This window comes from Microcebus murinus, chromosome 10 (genome assembly GCF_040939455.1).
Source record: "Microcebus murinus isolate Inina chromosome 10, M.murinus_Inina_mat1.0, whole genome shotgun sequence".
NCBI classification, from domain to species: Eukaryota; Metazoa; Chordata; class Mammalia; order Primates; family Cheirogaleidae; genus Microcebus; species Microcebus murinus.
In genome coordinates this window covers 44961512-44981806 of record NC_134113.1, presented here as the reverse complement: position 1 = coordinate 44981806, position 20295 = coordinate 44961512, and the positions used below count along the sequence as shown (strand labels likewise).

Sequence of the window (20295 nt, the reverse complement as noted above, 5' to 3'; positions counted from 1 at the left end):
AAATTATATGGAGTATTTACCATTTTTTCTTAATAGTTTTAATGATACTGATTTTGACATTTAACCTTAATGTATTTTTTATCCAGTTTTATGTATAAAATTCAAAACTTAAATTACATGGAAAACCAATTCTGATTTTGACGGTAAAAAAGTTCCTGTAGTCTTTGATTTATTTCCTTTATTAACCATTTCAGGCAGAAGAGAACAGAAAGCTTTGTTGCCATTTTGCTTTAGGTTTTACCCTCTCCATCCTTGCCTCCAGATCCTTTCCTAAGAAAGAAAATAAAGGATGTTAGTATCATAGGAGCAAAAATGAATAGGATTATTGGGAGAGAAATATATGTAAAGGAAGTGGAAGGTGAAAGAATGATCAGAAAATGGAGCATATGTAGACACACGAGAAGATTTAATAAGGAGATGTCATTTATGGCTATGGGCTTTTAATTTATAAATGTTAATGTATGCTCAGCATAATCAAGCAAGATTAAAAAGTTCCAAATTTTAGCATTTGTATAATACATAGTAGTTTTGTCTTTGGGTCATAATATAAAGTACTATATTCCATTGTTTCTAAAACATACTTTTTTTTTTAATACTTTAATACCTCTGAAATCAGGCTGCATATCATAGTTTAATTGGGTTTTTTTTTCCTAAATGGGACATTATCTTTAAATTCTATATTAACTAAGTATATTTTATACTAAGAAAAATTTTTCTAAGTCTTTCCCTAGAAATACAGATTTGAGGGGTTATTAACTATTTTTTAAGTTAAAATATATTCTTAAATAATATATGGCAATTTAAAATGCCATATCGGGACTTAAAGATGTATATTAAAAGTTAATATGTAATATTCCATGGTATGTCTATAAAATAAAAAGGAAAAAAAGAAAAAGTTACTATGTATCCAAAGTTGATAATTAATTTGTAATCAAGTAATTCAAGAGAAATTATTTTATAAATTGAAACAGCATATAAATATTTAATCTCTATTGTCTTGTTCATAGGGTAGTTTTCTTAAATTAAACATTCATATTTAAACAATGGGAATAAATGCTTTATCTTTTACCCTTGTAATTTTAAATTGTTACCTGTCCTGGAATACTAATGGTCTATTGTTTTTCTATTAACAAAGTAATCTTGAGAGAATAGTTGCTCTTTGAGATTTCTTTTAATTATGAAATTTTTAAAAAAATAAAAATTAGGAAACAGGGCCAAATAAATTGAAAATGATTATAAAACATTAAATGAAACAAAGATTAAAGAAAAGCTGTAGCATAGGGTAAAATGAAGGTAGAAATTTACAATCTTTGAAAATTAAGAATACAAGGTTATAAAAGTACTACAAAGTTGAGAAGAAATCAGCATGATTAAAATAGACAAAGTAGAAAGGTTGAGTTAAATTTTAACTTTTAAAAGAAACAGACTGATTGAATTTAAAATCAACAAAAGTAAATTTATTCAGTATATATTTATTGAGCGCCTACTGTGTAATAGGTAATACGAACTTCTGGACATTATATCATGGTCCCGTATTTCTCACCCACTCACCAGATGTGTGAACATCCCTTTTTATACCCCCACACCCAATACACAAGCACACACATGCACATGTTTGTGTATCAAACCAATAGGTTTTCCACTGCCTGTGCCTCAGAAATCTTTCTAGCCATTTGCAGGAGGTATTGTCATTGTCATATTTGTGTATAACTGAAGCTTCGATCATTCCAGATATAATCTCCATCTGGATATAATGAAAAAACCAGTTATACCACAACAGTCTCCCTCTTGTTAACTAACAAGTTATAATTTTAGGTTACCATCTTACTCTTTTATCTTGAGTCTTTAGGATTTGGGGTTTTTAATATGCTGGTTGCATAATATTTTGCTTAATTGTTCATGAAATTATTTGACATAAAATCAATCCATAAGCATCTTTTGAGCGCCTACATCCGCCTAGTACAGTGCTGTGCATTATGTAGGAAGAAAGCATTATCATCTCAAATTATATTGTGGTTGGTTTTTATAATCTCCTTAAAAATGTTTATAAAATAAATAACTAGTATTCTTTCTTATTATCTAGATGGAAGTGAAAATGTGACAGGATTGGACCTTTCAGATTTTCCAGCATTAGCAGACCGAAACAGAAGGGAAGGAAGCGGCAACCCAACTCCCTTAATAAACCCATTGGCTGGAAGAGCTCCTTATGGTAATGAAGCTTTTTAATGATGGCCAATGGAAAGTTTCTGTTGTGTGCAGGTGCATGTACACATATATATGCGCGCGTGTGTGTGTGTGTGTGTACACACACATATATTTGTGTTTTCTAAGCAGGTTAGTGTAATTTTGTCAGAATGATATATGAAAAGTGATTTTTCCTCCCAGAATACTGCATTCTGGCATCTCTGCCTTAGTTTACCATAAGTGATTTATTTTGTGGTCTTCCATTTCTCTCAATTAGTTGATCATGCATTTTTCAAAAGAATACAATCCTGGTGATTAATAGTGACTGACTGACTGTTATATATATCAAGACATTCTCTGAGCCAAGGTTTCTCAACTGCCACACTATTGACATTTGAGCAAGATAAGTCTTTGTAGAGAGAGGTTGTTGGGAGGCTGTCCTGTTTATATAGAATGTTAAACAATATTCCTGGCCTCAGCTTACTAAATGCCAGCAGCACCCTCTATTACCATCTCCCACAACCCCCATTGTGACAAACAAGTGTGTCCAGACATTGGCAAACGTTCCCTGGAGAAAAACTTGCCCCTTATTGAGAACCACTGCTCATGGGTCATGTATAGTTTATGTAGATTCCTGGTCTCCATTAGTATCCTTCATTACTCTTTTTCACTGTCTGTAATAGATAAGAGATTCAGCTAGTAGAGGCTAAATGAAAATAAAAGGGGGTAAACATAGGCAATAACAATATAACAATTTAGACATGAAAATTCTGTGACGGCAATGTAACCATACTCTTTTTTATCACAGTTGTTTCTTTTTGGGAAAATATGATAGAGACCAATAATGAAACAGCGAACTTAGAGGGATCATCAGTTAGTTATTCTAAAATAAAATTAACATTTTTTACATTTTCAATCAAGAAGGATTTCTGTGCCATTTAGAATATGAATACAAATAACAATATGTAAAAAATAAAATAACAATATGTAAAGAAGGGAAAATATGTTGTTCATATTGCAAAGTTTCTAAATTAGTCATCCAAAAATAACAAAAAATGATCTGCCCTGGAAGTTGAGTACCTAGCTACTTGATTCTCAGTTCAGACTCTAATGTTTTTACCCTTTCCTCATAGGTCCATTTTTTCATCCCTTTAATCATTCCCCTTGCTATCCTTGGACCATCTCTAGTTTCTCCATATCGTTCTTGAATTGTGGAGCCCCAGACTGGATATTGTTCTCCAATAAGGGCCTGACTAATGCCAAGTATAGTGGGAGGATTATTTCCCAGTTCTTGCATGTTTTACATCTATAACATGGAGTCCAAGAAAATCTGAAATAATATGGAGTTGTTTTGTAGTTGATTGCAATTTGATCACTCTGTAAGTTACTTTCAAGTAGAGTACTGACATGTTCTTTTAAAATTTATTTTGTTCATTTGTATTTGACGTGTTTATAATATCTAGTCAAATACTTAAAACAAGCTTTTAAACCAAAATTTTAATAATTATTACCAATATCAAGTCACATTTTAAGCACCTGAGCATGATATTAGATTTCTAGGATTACCACTTAATTCCCTTGTATTATTTTGTGTGTTAAGTTATTAATTAGTAAATCAAAATTTAATTCTTCATTATTATCCTGAATATTATTTTTTTGATGTGCACTTACATACCATTAAAAAGAAAACCTTTGGTATATTATGATGAGTCAAGTTAACGTTTTATAAGCTGTAGCAAAATATCATAAATATCAATTGCAATTCTCCGGATTATTTTCATTACATAGTTGGGATGGTAACAAAACCAGCAAATGAGCAATCCCAGGACTTCTCAATACACAATGAAGATTTTCCAGCATTACCTGGTTCCAGCTATAAAGATCCAACGTCAAGTAATGATGACAGTAAATCTGTAAGTAACTAAGAAGTGTGTATGTGAGTGATGTAGTTTTTCCCCTTCAGATTTCTTTTATATTAACAGTTACTTACCAAATACTATTACAAAACTGTTTATCTTGAATATCTGTAATAATCTAACTTCTGAAGAATGTGGAAAAGCTTTATAACTTAGAAGATAGCCTATTTTTTTCCTATTTCATATAGGTTTGCAAATTTCTGTTCAACTTCTCAGAGTTAATTTAGACTTTTATTGTAGTCCCTGTCAGCTGGATCCCATGAAGTTTGATAATATAGCCTTCTAAGGAGCTGTGTTTTTCTTGAGTAAGTTTTCTCCTTGAAGAATCTTTATACACATTTTTATACCTGTGTTGATTCAGCCAACTCAGCTTCTTTCTGACTTAACAAATGTGTTTATTTCTTCCACATTTCACTGAAAATAGGTTTTCTGTGTGTGTTGTGGGAGTTTGTGTATTATTTTTAAAAATTGATAAAATTGTTGGGTAAGAATTAAAATAAGTACAAATTTTTAAAGTTCATATGTTCTAACCTATCTTGGAGGTTGCTTTGGTAATATTTTAGGTAATGTACTATATATAGTTTCTCTTTTAATGAAAGCATTGAGGTGTGTAACTTAAAGTGTATCCCAAAGCATAAAGCTCAGGAGGGGAGGGGGATTTTTTTTCTGTGACTGAAGATATGATATAAATAAGAATATTTTCCCTAGATTTTTTGTTTTTTAAATATTCAAATGTAGATGATATAGGATTTATTTATATACCATGGTACACTTATGGAAACAAAATTTTCATGTAGAACTTGAAAAACAGGTAATAATTTACTACCAATTTAAATATAATAAAGAATGAATAGCAAGATATTAATATGTGAACTTGAATTTATACACTTAAAAAATTTTAATGTCACACTTCATTTTTTTCATACTAGAATTTGAATACATCTGGCAAGACAACCTCAAGTACAGATGGACCCAAATTCCCTGGAGATAAAAGTTCAACAACACAAAATAATAACCAGCAGAAAAAAGGGATCCAGGTGTTACCTGATGGTGGGACTCTATAAATATGTTGAAGATATTATAGAATGCATTCTTTTTTACTTTTCCTCAAAAATAAAAATGATTATGTTTTTTTACCCAGGTCGGGTTACTAACATTCCTCAAGGGATGGTGACGGACCAATTTGGAATGATTGGCCTGTTAACATTTATCAGGGCAGCAGAGACAGACCCAGGAATGGTACATCTTGCATTAGGAAGTGACTTAACAACATTAGGCCTCAATCTAAACTCTCCTGAGTAAGTTTTTTTCTTTTTTTAACATTTGTATATAATGCCCCCTACAAACTTCCAGTTTTTAATCTCATGTCATCAAATCATATCACCTGCTGCCATTCATTGTTTTGTTATCTGCTGACTCTTTGGGCCATTCCCTCTTATATTAGCTCTTGGAGCACTGTCTTTGTGCAATATTTTTCCTCTTATAATTTGGCAGTTTCAATATACACATATATGATCTTTATAAAAATCTCAGTTCCTTTAATTTCTTTCCTCCAAAAATCTTGTCTTGCACCATACGTCATCCATTCCTTTAGTCATTCTTTGACCTTGTCATTACTAGTAACTGCAGTCTCTCTATAATTTTAAGTCTGTGCTCCCATGCTCTCTGACTGCCACTTCCTATTTTCTGTCTCTCTCCCTCTAGTACTGTGACTCCTATAATCATTTACTTTCAGTCCATTGATTCTTCTACCTTTTCATTGTTCCTTAGTATCTTTCTCCTCTCCTGTGACGAACTCACTTCCTTCTTATTCATTAAATTCTGTGGTCAGTCATAATTTCTGGTTTACATATACCCTTGACTACTTTGCCCTTTTCTCAGTTGTTACATGCCAAAAACTATAGTACTGGTTATATCTCTGCCTATTACATTCCTGATCTGTGCTACTGAGCCAGCTAGAGAAAAACACACAATTTTACTGCCTGGTCTTTCTTTGAAGTTCATGACCAGGAACCTCAAAAGTAGGCCCTTAATTCTGCCAGGGATAATCATACCTGGTATTCTTAGTCCATTCACTCTCTTGCTCTCCTATGCAGCTATTTTACACTTCTGCAAACCCCTGATGCCTTCTCACCAATCTTTATTCTTAGATGATGACCTTGCTTTTTACTTCTACTTTACTGAGAAAGGTGGAAGCAATCAGAAGAGAACATCAGCACGGTCCTGCCACCAAATCTAACTACCTTCTACCTTCTGCATCTACCTTATTCTTGTCTTCTACCCTATTACCGTAATTGATCCATGCTTAAAACCTCTCTTGAAAACTCAAGGGCATGACTTTTAACAGTTTTTATACTTCATTGGATTATTTACATCAGCATACAAATATACTGTTTTTTCTCTCATTTAAAAAAAATCTTGTCTTGATCTAACCTCTGTGTGAGTTACTGTCTTATTTCTCCTTTGAAGCAAAACTCCTCAAGAGAGTCATCTCCATTTCTCCAGTTTGTCTTCTCTCATTCTCTTAAACCCATTTCAGTGAAGATTTTGCCCCCATCACTTGACTAAAAGTGCTTTCATCAGGGTCTTCAAATGACCTCCATGTTATTAAATTCAGTGGTCACTTCAAGGAAACTCTTGCTTTTTGACATATATTCTTCACTTGAATTTGAGAACACCATTCTTACTTGGTCTCACTGGTTGGTCTGTCTCAGTTTCCTTTGCTGGTACCTTCTTGACTTCTTTATATTAGATGTCTTCTCTACATTTACTTTCTTGATGAGCTTTTCCAGTCTCATGGTTTTAAATATCATACATACTTGAGGAATCTCAGACTTATATTTCCATTCCAGACTTCTCCTCAGCTTGAGATTTCTACTTTCAATTTCCTTTTAAACATCTTTTAAATGATCTTTCCCAAATCTGCTCTATCTACAGCCCTCCCAATCCTAGTCAGTGGTGACTTTATACTTCTAGAAACTTGGCATAATCCTTAACTTGTCTCCTTCTGTTACACTCCATAATCATTCTTCTTGCAAAATATGTACAGAATCTGATCACATCTCATCCTGATTTGATTCATTGTCCTCTCTTGGTTGAATATTCTTAGCCAATAACCAGGTGTCCCTGATTCTCCCGTTGCCCCCATCCATACAGTCTCTTCGTGTAGCAGCCAGGATAATCCTTTTGAATAAATTACTCCTCTACTCAATACCCAGTAAAGGTTGTGGTTTCATTAATCAAAAATCCCATGTCTTTACAGGCCTGCAGGTCTTACTTGATCATTTTCTCTCACCTAACCCCACCTCAGCAGCTTTTCCTTTTGTCTGTTGTGTTCTAGCTACACTAGCCTTCTTGCTGTACCTCAGACATGTCAGTCATTTTCCTGCCTTAGTTGCTTTAGCAGTTCCCTTTGACTAGAAGTTGCCTACCAGATAATATGATCATCCCCCTCATATCCTTCAAATCTTACCTTCTTAATGAGACCTGCCCTGACCACCCTATTACTTATGCAGCCTGTCTCCTCCCCTCCCAGTCCCTTCCCTAACAGGGATTGTTTATTTATTTATTTGGTTAGTTCTGTCTGTCTCCCTCCAATCCACCATCTTCAATCATAAAGTTTCATGTTGTCAGCGATCTTTGTGGTGTTCACTGATGTAGTATCCCAAGCACCTAGAATAGTGCCAGGCATATAATAGGCACTCAGTAAATATTTGGTGAATTTGAATTTTTGCTTTTAATAATTACTAATATTTTTCTGGCCACATAAATGGGAAAGTAATTTGGGGGACATGGTATTGATGGATTTAAAGCATCCTGAGTTACAGTCAATTAGCAGTAGAAAATTTTAGATCATATATTTTGTATATTATGATATACTGTGTTATTTATACTGTATTATAAAAATAAGGAAGCAGTCCTGTTGTATTTTTCACACACACACACACACACACACACACACACACACACACACACACGTGTACACACCCTGTTTCATTTTCCTCTTGTATAAGTCAGTAGACCCAAGTAAGGAAATTAGAAGTAAAGATGCTCATTTTACATTTGAAGTCTTTATTTTTCCTAATTTTCCTGAAATAAAATTAGAAATATTCTTTTTCTACTTTGGACTTCAAAAGTGTTTTTTTCCCCCCCCTTTATTCAGAAATCTCTACCCCAAATTTGCATCACCCTGGGCATCTTCACCATGTCGACCTCAAGACATAGGTAGGAAAAACTATTTGTGTTTAGACCTTTTAAAGTGATATTTATAACTGAGAATCAGTTAATAAGGCTTTTTTCATTTTATTATCCAGACTTCCATGTTCCATCTGAGTACTTAACGAACATTCACATTAGGGATAAGGTGAGTGTAGTTTATTATTTTACTTAGTCAGCATGAATTTATCTATTTTCAGGTGCCGTTTTTCAGTTCAGACAGCATAATATTTTTGGAGTAATTAACAGTGGTCTTGGGTGTGCTTTCATATGTCCATGATAAACTGTTAAATGTTAAATGTTAAATAACATTGTTAAACAGTGTTAGGACTGGTAAAATATTTCTTATAGTTAATAACAGGCTATCACTGTAACCACAGTTGATGGGAATTAACTTGGAATATTTGATAAATTTTCTTCTGATATTCTCAATTTTATGGCCTTGCCAATAAGAAAGATCTTCCTTTACAGATATTACAGATACAGTATTTGTAATGGAACTATATATATATATATATGTATATATATATATATATATACATATATATATTTAAAAATGATTTATGACCTTTGGTAATTTTTTCTGTATTTTTTCCATTTAAATAGCTAAAATTGTAGTTTTAAGTAATTATTAACAACAGATTACACCTTTAATCTGTCTCTTTTTTTATTCTAAGGAAGAAAATGGTAAACACTTTTTGCTTTAGGAGGAAGAAGTTAATTTCTTTTAGGGAAAAAATGTATAATGGTATCTAAATTTTAGCCAAAGGATATAATTTAGTGAAAAAATATATGTGTTATGTTTATAAATATATTATAACAGTGTTCTCAGTCTGTGCCATACAGTTGTGTAGTCAAATGGATGTTGATGTTGACAGGCAAGTAAAGGATATCTTTCTTAATATGTCTTTTCGTACTTGAGTAGATAGATGGAAGGCAAGAAAAGAAGTATGAGATGGGGCTTGCATCTTCTATTTGTGGATTGTGTGATTTGCTGCCACCTCCACTGTAGAGCTCTTTTGCTCCAGTTACTTCAGTGTTCCAGAACCTTTTCTTAGGCCAATTTGAGAAATACTAATTTAGGAGAATGTGTTGCATTGAGGACTGCTGCCTGAATCGGAATTACATGAATGGAGAGAAAAATTACATTCTGAGAATGTGCAATAGCCAAATAAACATTTAGATATAGGTAAAGAGATAAAAATGTGTTTGTTCTGGGAAGCTTTTAAGGTTTATTTTAATGTGGGAATTTGAACTGTTGAACTCACCTATATGTTATAGTTTAGCAGGCAGTTAGGTTTCTACCTTGTGTTGGGAAATGTAAGGCAGTCATCTTTCAGCCATCCATTTAAACCAAAGAGCCATCTCTTTATGATTTTTGTATTCACCATCTGTGATTTGCTGAAAACATACAACCAACTGATTTGTGAATCACTGTCAGCTGTAGATTTAGGTAACATTTCTTATAAGCTTTGTATTTGGTATTCTACAAGGTGCTTTCATATACTTTCACTCATTTAATTTCATTTACTTGCTTAGTAAACCCTTTTAGGTGTCATTGTCCACATTTTACAATTAAAGTTCATACATGTTAAATCATCTGGACATGGTCATATTAATAAGTAATAGAACTAGGACTTGAATACAAGACCTGTGTGAGCACAACGTTCTAGTATTGTTGCCACATGTGTGTTAATAAATCCTTGGAGTGAGGTAGTGGACATTTTGGTCTTGCTTGGAAGTTGTTGTTTAGCTTTTTTTCCCAATTAGTATATCAAATAGATGTACCAGAAATGAGGAAATTCCCTTTTAGAAAATTGTAACTACCAATCTGTGTAATCATATAACATTTATCTGCTACAAAGTGAAGTTTCTGTTTCTCCATTTTTACTTTAGTGGTAGCAATTATATATTAGGGTTTTCAAATGTGTTTTACATTTCAGAATAATTTATTTTTCTTTTTCAGCTGGCTGCAATAAAACTTGGCCGATATGGAGAAGATCTTCTCTTCTATCTCTATTACATGAATGGAGGAGACGTATTACAACTTTTAGCTGCAGTAGAGCTGTATGTTCAAAGTATTTTAATCACTTTTGTATTATATTGGATCTTGACTATGCTGAAAACTTTTTTAAAATAATGGTGACTGTAGTTTTTTTTTAAGTCAAAATATTCTCCGTCAAGAAATTTGTTTATTTTTATATTTAGTAAGATAAATTTAATTTAGATTAAGACCATATGTTACCATGGCTTCATAATTACTGTATACATATAAAAGAATTTCAAACTTATTGCTGAATTTGTAAGAAGACAGAATTAACTTGACTATGGATTTGGTGAATCTAATTTTTGTAAATATATGAATTATAAGATATGATTCATGACTGTGGTTCTTCCTCTTTATTGGAACTGTATGTGTTAATGATCAGATACTGAATTTCATCATTTCATAAGCATCTATTGTGTATTATATAGGCAATGTACCATGCGTATTTGTTGTGTGTTTTGAAGTGCTGATAAAATAAAGTCCACATTCATTATCAGCAGCCTGTTGGCCAGTTTAAATAGAAATTAGTGTAAAGAAGTTGGTTCATTGACTTTTTTCCTGAGCATTTCTGTTTTTACCTGATGTTTTCAAAATAAAAATTTTCTGTCATTTCTCATGGGTCCAATTGGTAACATGTTTTGTTGCCAATAGACTGTTCCATTTACTATACACTGAATTGTTAGTAAATATTTATAACCTTTGGAGACCTTTTCTCAGATTTAAATATTTTATAGTATTCCTAATAACATTTCTATAAATGGCCTTGGATCAGATGCTTTAAAATGTAAAATTCACTATGTTGATAATGAATTGTTTTGTTTTTGATTTCTCAATTGAGAGGATTTATTTTTTTGTTTTCTCCCTTGTTTTTTCCTCATTTTTGTAAGATAGAGATTATTACTGTTCCTATTAATTTATTTGTAAGTAAATAAATTCATTCAGTCATTCATCCATCTATCACTGGCAGTTCTGTTTCATATCTTATTTATGTCTTAAAAACTACCTCACTGTGTTGGTAGGAAAGTGTTTATTTACGTGGAGGCTTATTTTTGTGGGACATTTACCTCCTTTGTATGTTATTTCCCCAGTTTACAAGTGGTGTAACTCCTCATTGATTCTTGCATGAATTCTAATAGATGTCCTCCTCTTAGCTTTTGAGAATTTAGGATCAATGAGATTTGAATAAAAAATAAAGTAATAATTTATTATAATTTTCAAATATTCCATTTTCAAGATAATTATAAAATTATGTAAATTTAAATAGTTAATTCAAATAGACTTTGTATTTAGTTCCTTGAAAAATAATATAAATAGTTGGGGGTTTTGTTTATTAAATATCTCAATTTCTTTTGATTGTTAAGAACAGCAAGAAAGTGAAGTTTCTGGAACATACTGTATCTTTATTTGGTTTGCCTAAGTTTTTATCACATTGCTTATAGAACTTTTAAAATCTAATTTTGTTTGTATAAAAAGTTTCTTCAATTAAATAAAAGTGTGTATTAATTAGTGTGCTTTCTGGACAAATTAAGATACTATTTTTATTGCAATAGGGTTGTATTTATTAACAATAAAAGAGTCAGGAAGCATGTATTTTATGTGTAATTTTTTTCTGAGAAAAGTTTTACAAAACATAGAAAATGTTTGATTTGAGCCACAGGAAAAAATTAATTATCTTTTTCTTTTAAAAATTGAAGTTTTAACCGTGATTGGAGATACCACAAAGAAGAACGAGTATGGATTACCAGGGCACCAGGCATGGAGCCAACAATGAAAACCAATACATACGAGAGGGGAACATATTACTTCTTTGACTGTCTTAACTGGAGGAAAGTAGCTAAGGTATATTTTTTTCCATGTGCAAATGTATAAATCTAGACTTTAAAAAGAATTGTCCTCTTCTGTTTGTTTATATGTGCCAATATATTCATTCCAATAATGTGCCAGATAATTGCTAAGTCTTTTGTCCCAATATCCTTGGCTTGACACTTTTAGGAGAGTGTCTAGAAATGCTTCATTTTACTAATAGTTAAAAAAATTATTGAACTTAGTAAGAGATTTTGTAATTTTGCACAAGCCTTGGTAACATTTGAAATATTTTTGTGTCTGCTGAATTGTAAAATAAAGATAACCTCTTGCAATCTCAGTCATGTATTTTTATATTTTTGTTACTTTAAATTAAGCAGGTATAATATATAAGATTTTCCTAATAGCAGTTTATAAACAAACTTTTTACACTTGTACTCATTGCAGAAAAGATAGCTGAATTTTTATTTGCTAGTCATTTTAAGAAAAAAAAAATCACAAACATTGACCATGACTATTTCTGTGAGTACTATGCTAAATATTGGGGAGAAATGGGCTGTGGGAAAAAGTTGATTGTTTTGTTTCATTTTGGTTTAGCAACTTTTTTCTCACAAAAACGCCTTTCTAACTGTCCCATATGCAAAATTCCTATCAGTGTCAATGCATATTTTCTATTTTTATTTACTACCTTTTGTGTACTTAGTCTACTTAGTAGAGAACATAACCCACATTATCTGATTTCACAACTCCATGATTTCTCTGAATGCATTTTCCATCAATGATTCTTAGGATTTTAGACTAAAGAGTTAGTTTTATGGTGTTTTTTTTTTTTTTTCTTTAAGAGATGGAGTCTTGCTCTGTCACCCAGGTTGGGTGTACAGCTCACTGTAATCTGGAACTCCTGGGCTCAAGTGATCCTCCCGCCTCAGCCTCCTGAGTAGGGACTACAGGCGCGTGACACCATGCCTGGCTAATTCTGGTTTTTATTTTTTGTGGAGATGGGTTCTCACTTTGTTGCCCATGCTGGTCTCAAACTCCTGGCCTCAAGCTATCCTCCTTCCTCGGCCTCCCAAAGTGTTGCAATTATAGGCATGAGCCACTGGGCCCAGCCTTAAATCTTTGTTGTTGTTGTTGTTGTTGTTGTTATTTTTCAGTGTTTTTCAATGGTAAATGTCATTATTTCTCAGACTAAGTCCATACACTGTATACTGTATTTGAGTTATTTTAATAATTCTAATTTATAGTAACATCTTGTTCTCACAAAGAATATCCATGATTTAATCTTTTAAACAGAAATAATTACCTTAATTAAAAACAGTACATGAGACTTATAGAAGACTTGTGTATGTTAACTGCTCTTTAAAAAATATGGTATAGTAGAAAGCCATAGCCTTTGTATCATTGATTTGAGGTTAACTCCTATTTCTGTTATGCTTTTACCTTGTATGAGTTTTCTTTCCATGCCTGTTTCCTTTTTTGTAAAATTGAGATTATATTTTCCCCTAGTTTATCATGAAGATTAAAGTGAGATTATACACACACACCTACTGAGTACAGTGGTTGGCACGTATTGGGTATTTGATATATGGTAGTTTTTTGCTGTTGTTTTTATCATCATTGTTATTATAACTTACTACTATTCTTCCAAAGGTGGAAAACTGTAACTGATTGTTGTTAGGTCATGTCATTGGTTTCTAAACTTTAGCTTGCATCAGAATGAACTGGAGAACTTGTTAAAATACAAATTGCTGGGGTATACATACTCCCTTGTTTTTGAGGTAGTAAGTCTATGGGGCGGGGCCTGGTCATTTGCATTTTTTAACAGCTCCAAGTGATGCCAGTGATCATGCTGGTCCTGGTCCAGGGCCATATTTTAAGAACCTCTGGATTTAGTGATGCTACAGGAGAGAAAAAATATCTTTGGAGGGGGAAAAATTCTATCAGTAAATTATTGAAGTTTTCTCCATTCAGTTTGAAGCTTTTGCTCAGTAGGATTGTAAATTATTCCAAGATTATGCAGAAAAGGATAGATGTTTCCAGTAGATAGTTACATAATTTTAGTTGGATATATGTGTGAGGAAATCATTTATGTGAGAAAGACTGTTTTTCAGAATTAAGTTCTCCCTATAAGGTTAAATATTCAGAAACAACTTAAACATTAATATAGGACTCCTTTACATTCCCACAAAAGCAATTTCTCACTCTGATAAATGTCCCTTTAAAGAAAATTGTATCTACCTAAAATTTATATTAAATATATATAGTGTATATGTAAAATAATTTTGCCCAGTTTTACCTGATACCTCCTATACAGTTGAGCTTTTGTCTTAACCTTTACATTTAAACATTTTAGCTGTGAACTGAAAATGAGATTTGAGAAATAATATCATGTTATTCCCTAAGAAATTTCTCTTAAGATAACAATTTGCTGGCCCCTTGCACTGATACTCTTCAAAATTATTTTCATAGTAATGCAAACAGAATTGTTGATCTCTGTCAGACAGATACTAATAAACAACTCACTTTTGGTCATATTAAAATATAAATCCTTGAACTTAAAATTTTAAGTTGTATTATATTCACAGATTAAAGTTTTACAAAGTGGCTTTTTTTTAAAGGATGTGTTTAGTGCTTTCCCAGACATGTCATAAGGAATTAAGGAATTTGGGTTCTATTCATAAGTATTATTATTAACAGACTTCATCAAATTTAGAAAATTCATTAATATGTCATGTCCCAAGTTAACTTATGAGTCCCAATCTGTAAAGTGGATATGGTTTACTATTCACAGGTAAAGAGCATATATTAAAAAGCTTCAACTCATTATGAGAAGTCTGCAGTTTTAAGTAATAGCTGATGTTATGGTGTCATTGAAAGGTTTCAAGCTGACCTAGTCCATAATCCTGGTCTCCATTCAGAATATTTTATATGAGCTGCTTTTTCCCCTCAAATTACTTAACATTTTCAAAGAATTATAATATTTAAGTTTGAGATTAAATAATCTAAATCATAAGTATTTCTTATCCCCTAAAAATTTTTTGTGACCCTGAGTTCTAAGATCTAATCCATTATTTATTTACAGAATTTCCTATAAATCAATGATTTATATACCTAAAAATTCTGATATTGTATTTTGCTTATCCTCCCCTTTTAGATAACCTTAATTTTTAGCAGGCTATGTTGTCCTGCGTAAGTTTCTAGAATTACTCTTATCGCATTAATTTAAAATCTGTGGCAATTAAGATCTTAATGACTAAAATTTTTAAAATCATTTCTTCCACAGTGAATTTTTAAGTGACACAGGCTGCCTTATTACCAGGAGCTTTCTAATAATAAAAACTTAAAAATTTAAGAATTCTTTTAGCCTAACTTTACCTTTTGGGTCTAACAGGATTTCTAATGTTTAGGATTTTTTTATATCACAGTCGGATATAAATGTGATTTTTTTATTCATTAGCTTCACTGGTACATATTAGCATACCTTTATACTTTAATTAGCAATATGTGCTTTTCTTCAATTATTTCTAATAACTGTATTTAAGGTAGTTTGCCACTTCCTTCTTAAAATTTAAATTAATAAGGATTTATTATACACATTGAGCATCCCTAAACCAAAATGGTCCAAAATCTGAAAAATCTTCCAGACATGACACCACAAGTAGAAAATTCCACACCTGACACCTTTACTTTTTGATGATTCAGGGTACACAAACTTTGTTTTATGCACAAAATTATTTTAAAATATTGTATAAAATAGCCTTCAGGATATGTGTATAAGGTATATATGAAACATAAATGAATTTCAAGTTCAGACTTGGGTCCTGTTGCCAAGAATGTCTCATTATGTATATGCAAATATTCCAAAATCTGAAACACTTCTGCTCCCAAGCATTTCAGATAAGGGATACTCAATCTGTAGGTAAGAGAAAACTGACATTTCTTGAGAATTTGAGAAAATATTCCTGTAGTGTATGTTTCTCTATGTAACTATATAAGTGATGACATTAATGTTTTTGTAATAATAATTTTGATTATATGAATCCAGTGCATAATTTCAATTCTGCTTGAATTATAAAGTAACCTTTTGAGAATACCTAGCCTAATTTTACTAATAGAAAAAACTAAGGCCTTAAAAAGTTGTTTTAAAAGTATTTAGTACTTTTTTCTAGCCTTTTAAAACATTATACTATAATCTAAAAGTCTTTTTTTCCTCAGAAGCAAATATATACATAATTTCTAGTACATAATATGAAAATATTAGGAAAATTAAGTGTTCTGTTCCCCAAACAAGTAAAGAAAGCTAGTGTTTATGAGTTCATCAGATGTTAATTGCACACTTGCCATTGGGCATGGCACTATTCCAAGCTGTAAGCAGTGGTATACAAAGTAGACACACCCGCTCCTGTACACAAGGGTGTACATGTACGTGGTATGTGCATACATATAATGAACATGTTAAAGATGTTACCAACAGTCAAGTTAAAGTTAGGGGACAAAGAAAGTTGTAAGTTTTATGTATTTTAAGAAGACTAAAAATAAATGGAAGACTAAAAAATATGAACAAACAATGGAAGACAAAATCTGACCTACATAATTTCTGAATCTCTGATATATAATAATTTTTTTTTTTTTTTTTTTTGAGACAGAGTCTCACTTTGTTGCCCAGGCTAGAGTGAGTGCCGTGGCGTCAGCCTAGCTCACAGCAACCTCAAACTCCTGGGCTCGAGTGATCCTTCTGCCTCAGCCTCCCGGGTAGCTGGGACTACAGGCATGCGCCACTATGCCCGGCTAATTTTTTTTTTTTTATATATATATATCAGTTGGCCAATTAATTTCTTTCTGTTTATAGTAGAGACGGGGTCTCGCTCTTGCTCAGGCTGGTTTTGAACTCCTGACCTCGAGCAATCTGCCCGCCTCGGCCTCCCAAGAGCTAGGATTACAGGCGTGAGCCACAGCGCCCGGCCTGATATATAATAATTCTTGAAGATTTTTTTAGATTATCATATTAAGATATTTTTGCTCCTTAGGTTTAAACTGATCTTTTTCGAGTATGTAGGGGGAAAATATGTATGTTGATGGAAATTAATCTAGTTTAAATTCTAATAATACAATATAGTTCGCCAATGTGAATACAATTTTAGTTTTACTTGGATAGTGCTGCTTATCGTTTGTCAAGTTACAGATAGACCCTATAACTACACATTTTGGAAACAAAGATGCCAATTTTAATTTTAAAACAATGACATAGCAAGAAGATATTTTCTTCACTAATTCAGATAGTCAGCTTCAGCCAAACAATAAAATTCTTTTAATTCTTTTATAGGGTTTGGGAAAGGGAGAGTGGTAGCTGCACAATGCATTGGGGGGGTATGGTTGTAGTGGTGATTCTGGTGTTTGCTAATTTTTACTGATAAGGAAATAACCTGTGCCATAATTACTCTCAATCTTATGAAGAGGACCTTTTTAAGCTAAAGGCACCATGGTGTACCTTCTTTATAAACTTTTGGCAGGGAACTGAATTATTTCAATGTTTCTAGATTAGAGTGTAATGAATTAAATACATATTTTGGGTCTTGGGCTAAATATAAATACATTAAGAACAATGTGTTATACTAGAAAAGACACAGTCTTTGGTGTCACATGGGTCTGGGGATCCTAATCCCAGGTGTGCTACTTACTGTATAATTCAGGCAAGTTACTTATAAACCTCATTTTCTTCAGGTGCACAATGAAAATAATGATATCCACTTTACACAGTTATTATAAAGATCAGAATAAAATTAGTTGTGTCTCCAGCTTTGACACATATCAGGCTTTCAATAAATTATACCTGTTAGGTTTGTAATTGTTTAGTATTTTTAAATACTTGGTTCTGTATCTCAAAGTTTGATCAGTGTGGCCTTGCTTTTCATTTTAATTTAATAATGGACATTTTTATTTAATTTAATAATGGAATCATCTGTTATGGAATCGGTTTGAAACCAGACAGATAAGGTAAAATATGTTAACCATGGTTGCTAATGTCCCTTGTTAGCTTCCTCTTGAATATATAATACATATTAAGGTTCATAATTCTTTAAATGGGATTGTACAATGATAGTTTGTGGTGATTAAATTCAGATTGTAGAATTGGTAATTTTAGAGCCTCTTGCTTTATAGGGTTGCAGAGGGTGTTTTTTTGTTTGTTTGGATTTTTTTAGTGCACATAATTATATTCTGCATCTCTATACTTAATTTTGTGAGGAAGTATGAAAAAATTACTTCAACATTCTTAAAATTTTGAAACCCATGAAGTTAATAAATAAAGTATTTTGAAAGTTTAAAATTAAAATGACTTATCTAGTCTTAAATGTTCCTACAGGAAAACCACTGTATAGTTTTAGGTAGCAGTTGATTTCTATTTAAGTCAGAGTTTGGAGTTTATGAAATGGGAGGTCTGACAGTATGAGTTTCAAATTTCAATGTCTTCCTCAGATTTTAATGAGGTTAGAATAACTTTATATGTTTGCTTTTTAAAAAAAATAAGTGTGCTAAAGACAAATTGGAAGATTATTTCTAAACTTTTCTCATGGACAAAAAGTAAATTTTTAGATTTTGTATATTTCTTTGAAGGGTAGTTTATTTTAAAGATCCTATAATTCTCAGTGATTTAGAGAAATAGTAACTGCCCCCCCTATTTTTTTAGTAAAATACACAGAAATAAGAAGCCATGTGGGGGGGACACAGGCTTTCAGTGTCAGATGTAAATGAGTAGTGTCTTGACTTACACATAGAAAATTTGTCCTTATTTTTGTACTTTTCAATTAGAAACTACAGCACATTATTTTTCATCAAGCTGTATTTTACTGAGAGGAAAGAGCTGGTATATATGTTAATTAATGTTCATTCTTATATACATATAGGTATTTTGTTTGTAAAGTATATTTTGACAAAATTTTGAGATCAAAAGGACAGGAAACCATCTAAATTCTTGAATTTGTTTTTGTAGGAGTTCCATCTGGAATATGACAAATTAGAAGAACGGCCTCACCTGCCATCCACCTTCAACTACAACCCTGCTCAGCAAGCCTTCTAAAAAGACTTCCCTTTTCTTGGGGTATGGCTGTCTCAGCACAATACTCAACATAACTGCAGAACTGATGTGGCTCAGGCACCCTGGTTTTAATTCCTTGAGGATCTGGCAATTGGCTTATGCAAAGGGTCACCATTTGAGGTCCTGCCTTACTAATTATGTGCTGCCCAACAACTAAATTTGTAATTTGTTTTTCTCTAGTTCGAGCAGGGTCTGAATTTTTTCATTTATTTTCTTTTTTGCCAGCAGACAGACTTGGGTCTGTAAAGACAAGCAAGTACACTGACAGAAGTTTACCATTTAGTTTCTAAAATGTAAAAAGAAAACCCACAAAAGACTCAACAAAATTAGACCACAAAATTTGCATTGTTCATTGTAGCACTATTGGTAATAAAATAACAAATGTTTGTGCATTTTTATGTGAAGATCCTTCTCGTATTTCATTTGGAAAGATGAGCAAGGTCTGCTTCCTTCATTTTACTTCCCCTTCTGTTTTTGAAAGGCAGTTTCGCCAAGCTTAACACAAGAATATCTGACTGTTTAGATGAAAGATATTGCCACAATCTCTGGATGGTTTTCCAGGGTTGTGCTATTACTGAGCTTCATCTTTCCAGAATGAGCAAAACACTGTCCAGTCTTTGTTACGATTTTGTAATAAATGTGTACATTTTTTTTAAATTTTTGGACATCACATGAATAAAGGTATGTATGTACGAATGTGTATATATTATATATATGACATCTATTTTGGAAAATGTTTGCCCTGCTGTACCTCATTTTTAGGAGGTGTGCATGGATGCAATATATGAAAATGGGACATTCTGGAACTGCTGGTCAGGGGACTTTGTCGCCCTGTGCACTAAAGGGCCAGATTTTCAGCAGCCAAGGACATCCATACCCAAGTGAATGTGATGGGACTTAAAGAAGTGAACTGATACAATTCACTCTGGCTGTTTGAACAGCAGCGTTTCATAGGAAGAGAAAAAAAGATCAATCTTGTATTTTCTGACCACATAAAGGCTTCTTCTCTTTGTAATAAAGTAGAAAAGCTCTCCTCA

General features: G+C 32.3%; 1 protein-coding gene across 3 annotated transcripts in view; it reads left to right on the top strand.

Moving 5' to 3' along the window:
• Positions 1-20295, top strand: part of CNOT2 (CCR4-NOT transcription complex subunit 2) — a 97305-nt gene extending 77010 nt beyond the window's left edge. For all 3 annotated transcript variants that reach the window (XM_012788739.3, XM_012788738.3, XM_012788742.2), the window contains 9 exons: positions 2084-2209; positions 3973-4097; positions 5030-5150; positions 5242-5398; positions 8263-8324; positions 8414-8463; positions 10282-10382; positions 12057-12201; positions 19154-20295. In XM_012788739.3, coding sequence (XP_012644193.1) covers positions 2084-2209; positions 3973-4097; positions 5030-5150; positions 5242-5398; positions 8263-8324; positions 8414-8463; positions 10282-10382; positions 12057-12201; positions 19154-19240 — 974 coding nt within the window. In that variant the 3' untranslated portion in view covers positions 19241-20295. The remainder of the gene's footprint in view (positions 1-2083; positions 2210-3972; positions 4098-5029; positions 5151-5241; positions 5399-8262; positions 8325-8413; positions 8464-10281; positions 10383-12056; positions 12202-19153) is intronic.